This window comes from Pinus tabuliformis, chromosome 1_2, assembly GCF_031772625.1.
Source record: "Pinus tabuliformis cultivar Carrire ecotype Pingquan chromosome 1_2, CPIR1, whole genome shotgun sequence".
Lineage (NCBI taxonomy): Eukaryota > Viridiplantae > Streptophyta > Pinopsida > Pinales > Pinaceae > Pinus > Pinus tabuliformis.
The window spans coordinates 1,116,596,578-1,116,612,234 of NC_142298.1; the positions used below are offsets into that span (position 1 = coordinate 1,116,596,578).

Below are 15,657 nucleotides of genomic sequence, written 5' to 3' on the forward strand. Positions count from 1 at the left end.
TGCTCCTTCCCACCATGTAGATCTGTGGTGATTTTTTCTAGCAGAATATTTCTAGGAGACTTTTGGGCAGTTTTTAGCTAGGTGGCCTGTCTCAAAGCAAGATCGACATCTGAAGAGGACACTTTCATAATCGAGTTTCTGGTTCCACACATAGTCTTTACATGTTAGGTGTATTTCAGCTGGGAATCCGGCGCTGAGATCCATTTCCACACAGATGCGTGCATAGGTGGTTCTGGCATATTCCTCTGTTTCTGGGCACCTGCAGTGAAATTTCCCAATTGCATTTCCAATGGCTTTAGTAAAGAAAAATTCCAGAGATGCAAGGGTAGGTTCGACAATCTCACCCACACTGGTGCTGAGGTTATGACTGTTGTTGAGGGATCGAATGATGGGTTCCATGGCCTCATGAATAGGCCTGATTTTTCTCAAAACCAAGGGCCGGAATCTATAATACATTGTCTGCTTTCAGGGTTTTCTAATCCATTATCAATTGCCTTTGTTACAACCAAATTTCCCTTTTCACTTCCTTTTTTTCATTACACGGTCTTCACCCCATTGTGTCCCATTGGGTTCGACCCCTGTTCGAACCCATTGATGTAAGAGTGGAAGATTTTTACATCATGGTTTAAATGTTTTTATGTTTTTATTTTTTTGACATGTTTTCTAATAAGTTTTGTCTGAAATTGGACCAAAATTGTTAAAATGACAAAATTTAATTGTTAAATATGTAGAACTCTATCTTCTAAATTTTTCAATCTATTTATGTATTCAGAAATACATAAATACATTTTAAATAGCATAAAATAACAATCTATAATATTACAAACCAACACGAAAACAAAAAAAATAAAAATTAAAAAACAAAACAATCTAACTTCCCCAAATTTCACAAATATAATTCCAATCAATCTTTTCCCTCAAAGAAAACATATTCTAGAAATTTACGATTTCAATTTTCCCATGATATGGGAAAACTATCAAAAATGGTATCATGATATTCACAGCTGAAGCCAATTGCTGGACCAACTACTTAATGTGATCTAAATGCACAATGATCAATGCTTCTCCCAGTTATATTAATGCCGCAACTAACACCTACTGCCAGCTTCTTTATGTGGTCTAAACGCACAATGATCAATGCTTCTTCTAGCATCTCAAAATAGTTATATAAATGACGCAACTAACACCTACTGCCAACTTGAATAGGTTCATAATGATTTGTCTACTGAGTTCTCTCACCCGTCTACTTCCAATCAACTGCATTTGTACTAGGGTCTCTATCCTCTGCCATCACCAACTACAAAGTTCTTTCTTTGTCTGGCCTAAATGCAAAATGATCAATGCTTCTTCTACATCTCAAAATAGTTATATAAATGACGCAACTAACACCTACGGCCAACTTGAAGGCAACTAATAAATCTCATGCTATTGGGTATTTAAAACTTTTAAGAATACATTTGGTCAACCGAAATGCATCTCTGCATTAGCATTGGCATGAACATGGCAATTGATATTTAATGTGACTGGGCATGTACCAGATAACCGCTACGCATTAAATATGGCTTGCCATGTTTATGCCCCTGCGAATACAGAGATGTATTTAGGTTGACCAAATGTACTCTTAAGAGTCTTAAATACCCAATAGCATGAGATTTATTGGTTGCCTTGAAATTTATTGGTGGTCAATATAATATTCATTTGCCTATCAGCCCTCTCAGCTCCCCGAGTGTCTGATAACCCTTGAAATAAGCTTTTAATGTTGCACGCGATGTACAATACGTAACGCTGCGTACATAACACCAAAATCGTTTCAGGATCAGCAGTTGCTTCTAATTTCCACCAGGAACGCCGGAGCACTGTATAAAAAACTTGTGGAACAATGGGTAAAATCCACCATGACAAAAGAGGTTGTTGGAATATGGCGCCAGTGGGCGTGCTGTTATGTTTCATGCCTCTTATTACCGCTCAACCAGGTATGTGATCCAACAGCTGATGAGTGCATTTTCTGCGCTTTAGATTCGGTTTTTCCTTCGGTATAGATCCTCACTTGATATCTTGTTTTAGACATTATATTTTGATTTCCAAAGTTACTGGTGGTGTGGCAGGATTTCTGAGTATTAGTTGCGGAGGGACAACGAATTACAGTGAAAATAATATAACATGGGTTCCTGATGCTCCTTACATAGACGTCGGCATGACAGCCGAAATAGGGAACGCCTACCAGGAAGCCTACGGTTCTTACTTGCACCATCTGCGTTTATTCCCACAACCCCTCAACAAGTCTTGCTATCAGCTGCCTGTGTCCCCTAATGTGCCATACCTCCTAAGATTATGGTTTGCCCTTGGAAATTACGATGGATTCAGAAATTTGCCGAGCTTCGCTTTCTCTATTGAGACGCCCGGTTTGTTGGCCGTGGTAACTATAACAATCCAGGATGAAATTGCAACGTATAGGGAAAGAATATTTGTTAGTTCTGGCACTGTGCTCTGCGTTTGCTTGATCAGGACCTCGGAGTCTGACGATCCCTTTATTTCTGCCATTGAATTGAGAACCTTCCAAGATGGCATGTATGAACAAGCTAAGCCAGGAACAATGTTGTGGCCAGGAACATATGATGTCGGTGGAGAATCTCCCATTAGGTATGAAATTTATACATTTACAAATTTAAATCTCATGTGAAATCCAATTTTGGTTTTCTCTTGGGTGGAGATCCACAATCCACCCCTCCTCTTTAACGGTTAACCGTCCGATTATAGGATAGTATATTTCTGGAATCTGCCATCAATAGTTTTTACAATTTCTTAATGTATATTTTTTGCACCTAGAATATAATAAAGTTAGTTAGATAGTCAGAAGAGATATCAAAAAATTAACATCACGGTTAATTCATGAAATCTGAAAGCAACATAAAAATATCAAATTAATAGATCTGAAATCAACACAAAAATATCAAATTAATAATCAGCATTGTCAATGGATAATATTTTAAATAATTAGAAGGGTTTAATGATAACCTCCTCACCTAAGTTCCAATTACGTCGATTAGATTAGATTATATATTTAATGACACAATCATAATTTATATATTTAACATATGTATAAGGCTTCTTCTAAGGTTTCACACCCCTATAAAAAAAATAGATAATGAACATACTGCACTGTTATGTTATTTTGAAGTATGTTGTTAGCAAAACTCATTGCTGGGTTATTTTTATGTTATTTTGAAGTATGTTGGTAGCAGTGGTTAAATCTCATTGGTAGCTTATTTTTATTTTAAAATATTTTGGAAATTTGAAAATGAAGTTGAGTTTTACTTAGCTATCGTACATAGCATTTTCAAAATCTACCATGTTGTTGTATAGACTTACAATCTTGTGCAGAGTCAAACCAAGAAATGAAACGCTCTATTGGAACGCAATCTTGTATAGAATTACAATTCTATACAATCTTGTTGTAGAATATGAAATGAATTATTTCAAGTCAATTGAGAAGCCAACAATATTATGAATAAAAAATACATATAAAAAGAATAAAACAATTAAAAAACACAGTTACTGTGTGAGCTAAAAAATGCTGCAAATCTCATATATTAATTCAACTATTAACTACATTCCTATATAGTAAAACTATTACTAAAATCTACTCAACTATTACTAAAATCTACTCTCAAACAAATCTACTGACATCACAGCTAATTTCCAGCACTACTAACAATTTGCTGCCTTATTTTTGCACAGAACACTAAATAGAAGTTTACATAACTAATTAAGCATTATTCCCAACACTCCCCCTTAATGATTAATGAGGGTTTACTATCTTATCTCGTAGTGCTAAAAACTGATCTTTTGCAACTGCTTTGGTGAAGATATCTGCTAGTTGATGTTGAGTATTTATATGCTTCAATTCAATATCCTTCTTCTGCACCAAATCTCTAATGAAGTGATATTTCATGTCAAAATGCTTTGTCCTGCTGTGATGAACTGGATTCTTTGCTAACTTGATGGCACTTATATTATCACAATAAATCACTGTAGGCTGAACTTGTTTTTCTCCAATTTCTTCCAAAATTTTTCTGAGCCAAAGAGCTTGTGTACCTGCTGAGGTAACTGCAACATACTCCGCTTCTGTGGATGAGAGGGCAACAATGCTTTGTTTTTTTGAGCTCCATGTAATCAAACCAGAACCAAAAGAGAAACAATTTCCTGATGTGGACTTACGGTCATCAAGACTACCTCCCCAATCTGAATCACTAAATCCAACAAGATTGAACTTTTCAGAAGAGTAGTAATGAATACCAAAATTTAGAGTGCCTTTCACATACCTTAAAATCCTCTTGGCTGCTTTCATATGTATTTCAGATGGATTTGTCATATACCTTGAAACAAGTGAAACTGAATATGTAATATCAGGCCTTGTGTGGGTTAGAAATATCAAGCTCCCCACAATACTTTTGTAAGTTTTCTCATCAACTAAATCAGCACCATCATCTCTACATAACACCTCTCCATGAGCACTTGGAGTAGGGGATGGATGACAATCAAGCATATCAAATTTATTTAGCATATCTTGTGCATACTTTGTCTGACAAATGAAAATGTCATCCTTACTTTGATAAACCTCCATTCCTAGAAAATATTTCATGATGCCTAGATCTTTCATCTCAAATTCATTCATCATAGAAGCTTTGAATTTATCATTCATCTTAGAACTACTACCCATATACAATAGATCATCAACATACAAACTTATGATTAAAATATCAATACCTTCTTGTTTGTAGTAAAGGGTAGGATCATTCTTACTTCTCTCGAAGCCATTTTCCTGAAAGTATCCATCAATCCTTGCATACCATGCTCTTGGTGCTTGCTTAAGGCCATACAAAGCCTTCTTCAACTTGTAGACATTATTCTCCTTTCCTTCCACTTCAAAACCTTGTGGCTGCTCCACATATACTTCCTCTTCTAAGTACCCATTCAAGAAGGCACTTTTCACATCCATATGATGTATGCTCCACTTTTTATGAGCTGCTAATGAAATCAACATTCTAATGGTCTCATGTCTTGCTACTGGTGCAAATGTCTCTTCATAATCAATTCCATACTTCTGTGTGAATCCTTTAGCAACTAATCTTGTTTTCTGTCTTTCAACACTCCCATCACTGTTAAATTTAATCTTATAGACCCATTTGGTGCCAATCTTTTTCTTGTCATGTGGAAGCTCTGTCAACTTCCAAGTGTCATTCCTTTGAATGGAATCCATCTCTTCTTTCATGGCTTGCATCCAAACCTCATTAGTACATGCATCTTCAAAACATGATGGTTCAAATTCAGCCTTGGATAATAAAGCAAAATTGACTATCTCACCTATTGGGCTTTCTTCATGTGCTTGATTTGCACTCCTCTCATAAATATCACTCAATCTTCTTACCTTCCTTGTAGAACTTGGAGAAGAAGTTGGACTTGAACTTGATGTTGAAGGAATTGATGAAGGGCTGCTTGGTGGAGTTAAACCACTAGTTACAAAAACATTATTTGGCTGCTCATGATCATTATGAACAATTATATCATCATTCAAAACAGATTTTGTCTTCTCAACATGGCCTTTTTGATGACCATAAACTCCCCCTTCATCAAAATTTACATCTCTTGAGACAATAAGCTTGTTAGTTAGAGGATTATAGAATTTATAAGCCTTGCTTGTCTCACTATACCCAATAAAAATACATAACTCACTCTTTGCATCTAACTTTTTTCTATTCTCATCAGGTACATGTGCATAAGCCAAACAACCAAAAACTTTGAAATGATTAACATTAGGCCGTTTTCCATACCAAGCTTCATAAGGAGTCATATTTTCCAGTGCACTAGTGGGGCTACGGTTGAGGATGTATACTGTTGTAGCAACTGCATCTCCCCAATAAGTGTTGCTCAATCCCTTAGTTTGTAGCATGCATCTTGCCATTTCAACCACAGTACGATTTTTTCTTTCAGCTATGCGATTCTGCTGGGGTGTGTATGCTGTAGTACGCTGCCTCATGATGCCATTCATATCATAATAACTCTGGAAAGCTTTTGAGCAGAATTCTCCCCCACGGTCAGTTCGCAAACATTTGATCTTGCACCCTCTCTCATTTTCTACAAGGGCTTTGAACTTCTTGAATGTATCCAGGGCTTCAATTTTGGCCTTCAAAAAATATACCCAACAATTTCGTGAGTAATCATCAATAGAAGTGATGAAATATGATGACTTACCCAAACTCTTAGTCTGCATAGGACCACAAATGTCTGAATGAACAAGCTGAAGTGGGTAATGAGCCCTCCATGCACTTCCCTTTGGAAACTTTTCCCTTGCATGCTTTCCTTTAGCACATCCTTCACAAACCTCCTTATGCTCTTCTACCTTGGGCAAACTAGAAACTAATGCATGTGAGGTTAGAAACTTCAAACTTTGAAAATTTAAATGCCCATACCTGAGATGCCATAACCAACTTGAATCCTCATAAGCCATATTAGCAAGATTGCTGTTATGTTCATCAAACCTCAAGGGAAACATCCTATTTCTTGTCATAGGCACAACAGTGATCACCCTATTTCCCTTATTCTTATCATAGATAGTACATGTCTTATTTTCAAAGACTACTTTATAATTTTTCTCACAGAGCTGCTCAACACTCAACAAATTATGCTTCAATTGTGGAGTATAATAAATGTCATGAATACTCTTTATACCTTCTTTTGTTTGGACCTCGATAGTCCTTTGGCAGCAACCTCCAATGATTTATCATCACCAAGCTGGATCTTGGATTTGAAACTTCCATCCTTTGCTGAAAAAAACTTCTCATTCCCTGTCATATGGTTAGAGCATCCAGAATCTAGGTACCAAACATCTTTAGTAGTATTTTCACCTTTGGCATAAGATAAAAATAAGTGATCTGGAGGATACTCACCATTTTCTTGAGCATAATTAGCATTTTTACCTTCTTTCAATCTGCATTCTCTTTCAAAGTGACCATACCTATTACAATGGTAACATTTAACATTTATCTTATCAAATCTACCTCCACCTCTTCCACTGAAACTACCTCTTCCACTTGAGCCACCTCTTCCTCTACCTCTTGAATAATTTTGGCTTTGCCATTTACCTTGACCTTGATGGCTTTTGGTACTGCTGCTACTTGCATCTTCATTCTTTGTAATTTGTAATTTAGAGGAAAAAAATTTCTCTATAGCTTCAAAACTTTCCTTCAATCTTTCTTCATGAGACATCAAAGATCCAACCAATTCATCAAACTGTAGTTTTGTCAAATCCTTACTTTCTTCCATGATTATTGCAACATGATTCCATCTATGTGTTAAAGATCTCAATACTTTTTTAATTAAAACTTCATTACTTACAGCTTCTCCAAGTGTAGCCATTTTATTGACCACATCTTTGACTCTCACACAATAGTCACTGATACTTTCAGCTTCTTGCATCTTCGAATTCTCGAACTCTCGCTTCAATGTCTGAAGCTTGACCACCTTAACTTGATCACTACCTTGGTAAGCTTCTTGTAGAGTCTCCCAGGCAGCTTTGGCAGTTTTTGCTCCTGATATTCTTGGAAATAAGCTCTTATCAAGAGCTATCTGAATGTGAAACAAAGCTTGAACATTCTTCTTCCTTGCTTCCTTTCTTGCTGTTCTTTCATTAGCTGTAAGAGCATTCCAATCAGCTGGCTCCTCATATCCTGATTCAACAATCTCCCACAAATCTTTTCCAATCAAAAAGGTTAGCATCTTAATGCACCAATAATCATAATCGTTGCCATCAAATTCTGGAACTAGCATCTGGTTAGAATTCGACATGATTAACTTTGGCGAAATTCTAACAATACAACTTTAACCCAACATAATTTTATCTGCTCTGATACCACTTGTAGAATATGAAATGAATTATTTCAAGCCAATTGAGAAACCAACAATACTATGAATAAAAAATACATATAAAAAGAATAAAACAATTAAGACTGTGTGAGCTAAAAGATGTTGCAAATCTCATATATTAATTCAGCTATTAACTACATTCTTATATAGTAAAACTATTACTAAAATCTACTCAACTATTACTAAAATCTACTCTCAAACAAATCTACTGACATCACAGCTAATTTCCAGCACTACTGGAGCGAACAATTTGCTGCCTTATTTTTGCACAGAACACTAAATAGAAGTTTACATAACTAATTAAGCATTATTCCCAACACTTTGTCTAGACTCAAACCAAGAAATTAACATATTGCTACGGGATCAGATCTGAAACGCTCCATTGGAACGCAATCTTGTATAGAATTACAATTCTATACAATCTTGTGTAGACTCAAACCAAGAAATTAACAAAAATGTCAGATCTCCATTAAAAAAACACTCTGATCTCCAACAGAAATAAGATCAGAGTGTTTTTTGAATGGAAATCTGAATTTTAATTTCTTGATTTCAGGAGTGCTTTCCAGTGGAGTGTTTCAGACCTGCTCCTGTAGCGGTTTGAGGAGTCTGCGTCACGCTGCGATAATGTGAAAAGGAAAAAACAAAAACAACTGATAGAGTACTTCTGGAGTCGAGAACTTTCAATGTTTCATGCAAGTACAAAGAAATGGGAAACATTTGGAGTCCGGGAATATTTTTTGGTTTGAAATTAAAAAGCAATTTATTATAAAATGTAGTACAAAGAAATGGGAAACATTTGGAGTCCGGGAATATTTTTTGGTTTGAAATTAAAAAGCAATTTATTATAAAATGTTGTATTCTATCTGTGTTATATATAAGATGGTATTTTTTTATATTTTTATGTGTAAATTTGTTTAAAGTATGATAGGAATTTTTTGGAACTATGAGTTTGAGTTGAAAATTTTCTATAATGTTATCATCGATTAAACCTTCTATGTAATGAAGGCATCATGGGTCAAAATTCCCATATTTTGATTCTAGTGGCACACTATTTCAAGAACATAATGAACATACTTGTTATGGTGCAACACAATTGAATTGTAGCCCAGAATGGGACTGATCATATCTACTAGGTCTCTGCCCAGTTGATTGAGGTATACATGTGTCTCTTCGTATGGTGATCCCATTGCACGTGTGTCTAATATCTGTTATGGCATGGGTTTGGTCCGCAAACGGGCATAGGGGTTGCAAAACAGGGTATTTTGCTATAAATTCACATTAATTTCATTAAGAGCGTTGAATCTATATATATAGTTAAAAGCTCAAAAGTAACATGATTCTGGTCAAAAAAATTCAATAAATATCATAGTAGCACTGTTTGAATCATGTTTTTGATAGTGGAAATAGATTCAGCACCATAAAAAACCTCTGGGGCACCTAAAATCTTGAAGTTTAACAACTATAACTTGGATTTACAAAATCCCTGCCTGATTTGATCAAAATTCTGACTTGATTTCCATAATTTTCAAAATAAATTTTAAAAAAATTAAACTATTACATTTTAAATAACAAAAAGATTTAGACACAACGTATTATGCCGATAGATAGATTAATCCTTAGGCCTTACGACCGTGGAAAATTTCGCACTCCGTCAAAAAATTCAATTTTTATCAATACTGCTTTGGTCAAGTATTGAGCTGAATAGCTTCTTCTTTTTTTCCTGGTTAATTACGCAGATATCCTCAAGACAAATTCGACCGCATCTGGACCAATAAGTACTTAGATGCTAAAACTACGTCAGATGTTGTAATTTCGCAAGAGGCCATTTCAACGCACAATACCAAAAACCTTCCTCCCACTGCTGTCATGCAAACAGCGTGGCTTGGAAACAGCAGGGACGTCAATATTACATCTTCCGGTACAGGTAGCAGATCATTACTGCTGTTGTATTTTGCAGAGATCAAGAAGCTCAACACCTCTGAATCGAGATCTTTCTACGTGGAGATAAATGGTGAAACAAATTCAAAAATCATTACTCTGGCGCCGAATTATTCCACCCTTGAGCTACCATTCCTCCTCCATCGAGTATATTCTTTTAACATCGTGAAGGCCCCTAATTCTACCCTGGGTCCAATATTAAACGCCTTTGAGTATCATTGGCTATATGACACGGATGAGGCAACCTATTCTCAAGATAGTAAGTGCCTTACTAAACTTCTCGTACTGAAATTACAAAGTTATATGTCTCTTCATTCAATTGCTAACCCAGTATTTCTTTAATTGCAGTTGACGCTCTTCACTCTATCAAAATAAATTTTGACATCAAAGATTGGATTTCCGATCCTTGCTATTTGTTCCCGTGGAAGGGTATTGGCTGTGATAACAGTTCTTCGCCTATAAGAATTTCCGAAATGTATGCTCACTCTTCCATTTGAAATCATAAAACCCACCAAAGTTTTTGTTAAAATTGTATGAGCTCACCATAATCTTCTTGTTGCCAGCAATTTGTCAGGCAGGAATCTTGCAGGATCGATGCCTAGCAGTATTGGACAATTGACTGCCTTAGTTAATCTGTAAGCAGAATTTTGACTGTTCTTTTATGTGTAACCCTGTGTGAAAAATCCTGAAAAGATATGTACAACAAAACCCAGTCTAGATTATAGCATCAATGCTTGTTGCTTCACTTTGGTTGGTTATGGAATGTCCATAGAATGAAGTTTTCAGGAGATTATTAATTTGGTACTTCATTAAAAAGAATGGTATATTTTCATATTAGAATTTTTATTTTTATTTTATTATTATTATTATTATTATTATTTGGTTTTTTGGATCTTTCTTCCAATACCAATTTGTTAGAAAAATAGAGAGGAGAAACACAATAATTAACACACAAGGAGAAACACAATAATTAATACACAAACCATAGGAACTGCGGCATATCAATTTGTTGCAAAGACAGAGAAGAAACACAATAATTAACACACATAGGTGTTACCACTCTTCAATTGATCACACAAAACCTTTTGATCATTACAATGAACCAGGTAAATGGTATTTAGACCTTTTTCTACTAAAGGCTCGGTTAAAATAACTTGACATACACGCACTTACTAAATTCAACCTTTCCAAATATAGGGTGAACTCAAACTGCTAATATTAAACTCAACTTAACTCACACTAACTCAGCTAAACTGAGACTCTAAATCTGGACTGCATTCCATGCTGGAGTAATTATTATTTCCAACAATTTACAAAAGAAAAACAAAATTGAAATGCTTTATGTCTTTGGATATTATATATTATATCAAGCCTTAAACATATTCAATGTTGATGTTGAAATCAACAGGTCACTGGAGAATAATCATATAATTGGAACTTTGCCAGATTTATCCAATTTAACCATGTTGGAGAGGCTGTAAGTTTTTTCTCAATTTATTATAGTCATTTTGCAGTACCAATTTCTTAAATTTGACAGAAAATTTTGCATTAATTGCTATGCAGATATCTCCAAAACAACAACCTGAGCGGTAGTGTTCCAGAGTGGCTATCTGAACTGAAAAATCTTAAAGAGTTGCAAGTCTCACTCCCATTTCTTGTTCAATGTTAAATAAAATCAGTTTACAAATATCAGTTTATAATATTTGTAATGAAATGTTCTTTATTTTTTATTACAGGAATATAGAGAACAATAATTTCAGCGGTGCAATTCCTGCCAATCTTCTGCTCCATTGTTCGTTGAAATTCAAGTATTACATTTCCACACAAATTCCCTTTCAAGATATTTTCCAGATCAAGAATTTTTTATATTTTAAATAGAAATGCCACATAATAATCATGAATAGTTCAAATTCTCATCATCTTTCTGCATTACGTTCATTAAAAATCTCTCTTTATTATGTTTCAGTTATTCTGGAAACCGCTACCTACGTATGGATAAGAGGGAATGTACTCCAAAGAAATCAAAAAATAATACGTCGAAGGTGGTCCTTGTAACAACACTCAGTGGCATTCTAATCGTCACTGTGGCGTTGATAGCAGGTATTGTTGTGTACCTCAAACTGAGGCGAAAGGAAGCAGGTGTTACAAACAACAACAGATTGGTGAAAACAGAAACGAAGCCTTTCTTGTACCAAGGTCAATATTAGAAGATTATTATGCTATATAATGGAAATGTATCTTACAGATGAGAGATGATTATGATTTTATTTCATTAACAGACTGTATAAATATGACTTTCAAATTTTGTGTAAAAATTCCAAATTTTCATTTATATAACAAACGAGTTTTTCCCAAGTAAAATATTAAGTTTAACCTATATGAAGAGCTTGCAGAGTCCTCAATGATTACTGTGCCAATTCCAACAAAGTCCCGCGCTTTCACTTTAGATGAAATGATTGCTGCAACAAAAGACTTCAGTACAAAGATCGGACAAGGGGGATTTGGATCGGTGTTCTTTGGTGAGTTGCCCGAAGGGAAATATATTGCTGTAAAAGTGCTTTCCTCCTCTTCCCACCAAGGAGTTCATGAGTTCTTGAATGAGGTAAAATATAAGCTCAATTTACAGGTTTTGCTGTGTTCTGTTTGGAAGTGTATTGATTCATCAAAATTGTTAGCCAAATGTGAAAAAAAAGGTTGGATTTTTAGTGAAATTTTATACTTGAGTTTATGTAAAGTGTAAATCCAAGCATTCCAATTTTTAACTTTAAAAAACTCAAATTTTATATTTAAAAATTCATACAATTTATACTTGACTGCATGGCTCTAAATTATATGTATGCCATGAACAGGTTGATGTTCTTTCTAAAATCAATCATAGAAACTTGGTATCTTTGCTGGGATATTGTAACCAATCGAGAAAAGTTATGCTTATCTACGAGCACATGTCAGGAGGGTCGCTAATGGACCACCTTTATGGTAAATTATATGGCTTGATAATATTTTTGTTTCCGTTGATAGAATAGCCCAAGCAACCTACCTGCATTTGATTTTTATTCTCTTCACACCTTTTATTCTCTTCACAGGTGTGAATGCAGGAAATTCAGAACTAAATTGGAAAATAAGACTCAAAATAGCTTTGGATGCAGCTCATGGTAAGTCTAAGAGTAAAAGTAAAATAATAGTAGATAATATAAATTATCAGTATTATTAAGGGGAGAAACTATTTATGGAGATTAAAACTGTTTTACAAAACTTTAGTGTAAGCTGCGCACAACTTGAGTGTTAGTATTTTATAGATAAATAAATGTTTTTAAAGTTAACATTTAAGTTGAAGTGAATTACTTATATATATTGCCCACGGGGCTTTGGATTGACGGTGAATGGGTGCAGTGTTAAGGCACTCCTTGCGATAGGTCACCGGTTCAAATCCCCTGTGGGTACTTAGGTTAGTTTTAAACTAGAAAAAAAAAAAATTACTTATATATATTAAATAGTTTATTTAAACGGTTTAAATTTAAATTTAAAGTTAAAAAAAAATTGATTAATTATTCAGAAAAATGACTGTGAGAAAGATTTTTTCTTTTATCAATTAGAATATATATATATATAAGTATATCATTTAATTAACATCATATTTCTATGTCAAGGTTTGGAATATCTGCATACCGGCTGCATTCCTAAGATAATTCACAGGGACATCAAAACCGCCAACATACTTTTAGACAGCAATATGAATGGAAAATTAGCCGATTTTGGTCTTTCAAGGATGACGATTGATGAGAAGGCCACTCATGTTACCACTGCGGTGAAAGGAACGCCAGGATACCTGGATCCAGAGTACATCCTAACCCAAATAACTCAACTTATTCTCTATGCAATATTCTTTATGTTAATGAATTCAATTCGTTACTTTGAGTATATGTAATTTTTCTGCCGTGCTTTCAATTATGTTCTTCCAGAGAACAGCCAATCTCAAGTTTTATTTCCACCGTACTTCGATTAAAAGTAAGTTGATGAGGGGAATATTTTGACAGGTATTTCAACACTCAAATGTTGACAGAGAAGAGTGATGTGTATAGTTTTGGAGTGGTTTTGTTAGAGATCATATGCGGTAGAAAACCCATAGATCTGACCGTTGCTGAAGAAAATGTAAACATCATAAGATGGGTAAGAAATCTTCTCACAAATCATCCAACGTTTAAATAGAAATATTTTGCGGGGCAACTTTTTCAATGAATTTTTTGAATGTTTACAGGTGACACCGTATCTATTGGATATGGATAAAGATGCGTGTATTACAACAGAAATTATAGACAAGAGGTTGGGTAGTGAAGGTTACAACATGAAATCCATCACTCGTGTCGCCAAAGTCGCGATGAGATGTGTTGAGGCTGAACCGTCTTCCAGGCCGAGCGTGAGTGACGTAGTGGAAGAGCTGAAGAAGGCTCTGAAAATTGAGAATAAGGCTTCCATTTCAGAGGAGATTCGCATCGAAGAGGGGGATTCCAGTAAAGGCAAGGGAATGGAGTGGAGTCATAACACCTTCAACATTTCAAAAGCAGAAAGAAGATCAGTTCGCGAAGAAGTAAAAGTGGATGTGGATTGAATGTCAAATCCAGGGGACTCTTCTATCATGTAACTCAATAACTACTTTGCAGTTTTGAATTTGCATCTTGATTATGCCTATGTTATAATATTATTGCATATTTCAAGAATTTGATAGTTAATTTTTGTTTTTTATCTCCCATCCACACAAATCAAGAACTTATCCTTGTTTTTAAATTCCAACATTCAGAACCTGGTTTATGAAAGGTCTAACACTTTTTTTCATTCAACATTATATCTGAGAAACTGCACATGTGAAGAACTTTAATTGTTTAACTGACTTACTTGACGATTACCGCTTATATATTTTTATATATTTTTGTAAGATTTTTGAGATATTCAGATAGATCTAGATCCGCAAAACAATAATAAGCTTGTAAGAGAAGGAAGGAAGCGAGCAAGAATTGAGAAAAAAATGAAAGTGAATTGATTCTACAATATGAGTTTTAGAATAAATACATAAAAGCAACTAAGTTAAGCTTAGTTCTACATGCAATAACTAAAGCTAACTAAAGCTAAGTGTGCTTTATCTTACGCTAATGTGTACATGTGCCACATGCAAGCAAAATAAGTTAACTGGAGCTAATCTAGATGCATGTACACCAACACAACTAGTCTAAGTGCATGTACACCAACACAGCTAGTCTAAGTGCATGTACACCAACACCCCCCCTTAAGCATAACTTAGGTGAGTGTGATGCAAAATGAATGAGTCCCGGCAACAAGGCCATTTTAGGTACCCATATACAATGCATAAAAAGGAGGAAAGAGGGAAAACCCAGTGGGAAGAAAACCCCCCTCAAAATATAATGCAAAAGTAGAGAAAAGAAACCACTGCCCATTCGACGGAGTACTGCAACATTGTATCGTCTGCGCGGCTTCATGAGGCATCCCATGATTTCGTTGGCGATGGACTAACGTCTGTTCGAATAGATGTAAGATTTGGTTTCTTTTCCAATTTTCGGTATTTCTAGCTGAAAGCTATTCTGGGAGAATCGTGAGACCCTTGAGGGCACGGATGATTACTGGTATAGCACAGAAACGAAAGGCCTTCCATGAAGATCACGTCATCTTTTGGCCATTTTATGCTGCAAACATCAGAGCTGTCGTCATCGATGGACCGAAAAGATAAAGTGTACATGTGCCACATGCAAGCAATAAGTTAACTGGAGCTAATCTAGGTGCATGTAC

At 35.2% G+C, this 15,657-nt stretch overlaps 1 protein-coding gene across 1 annotated transcript; it reads left to right on the top strand.

Moving 5' to 3' along the window:
• Window positions 1-1,918: 1,918 nt before the first annotated feature.
• LOC149210056 (putative LRR receptor-like serine/threonine-protein kinase At1g67720) lies at window positions 1,919-14,498 on the top strand. Its single transcript, XM_089398851.1, has 15 exons — window positions 1,919-1,973; window positions 2,106-2,640; window positions 9,660-10,120; window positions 10,210-10,336; window positions 10,425-10,496; window positions 11,270-11,338; window positions 11,425-11,496; window positions 11,598-11,634; window positions 11,766-12,057; window positions 12,246-12,463; window positions 12,711-12,837; window positions 12,945-13,013; window positions 13,509-13,698; window positions 13,896-14,028; window positions 14,117-14,498. Exons 1-15 carry the CDS (start codon window positions 1,919-1,921, stop codon window positions 14,465-14,467), a joined length of 2,808 nt encoding a protein of 935 aa, XP_089254977.1. The 3' UTR covers window positions 14,468-14,498.
• Window positions 14,499-15,657: the final 1,159 nt, after the last annotated feature.

Bases quoted from the DNA above. Each gene is read 5' to 3' on its own strand.
- LOC149210056 (XM_089398851.1), top strand. From the start codon at position 1,919: ATGGCGCCAGTGGGCGTGCTGTTATGTTTCATGCCTCTTATTACCGCT. The intron at 11,635-11,765 runs GCCAATCTTCTG...AATCATGAATAG, and splicing joins ATTTCAGCGGTGCAATTCCT to TTCAAATTCTCATCATCTTT. The intron at 12,058-12,245 runs GTCAATATTAGA...ACCTATATGAAG, and splicing joins GAAGCCTTTCTTGTACCAAG to AGCTTGCAGAGTCCTCAATG.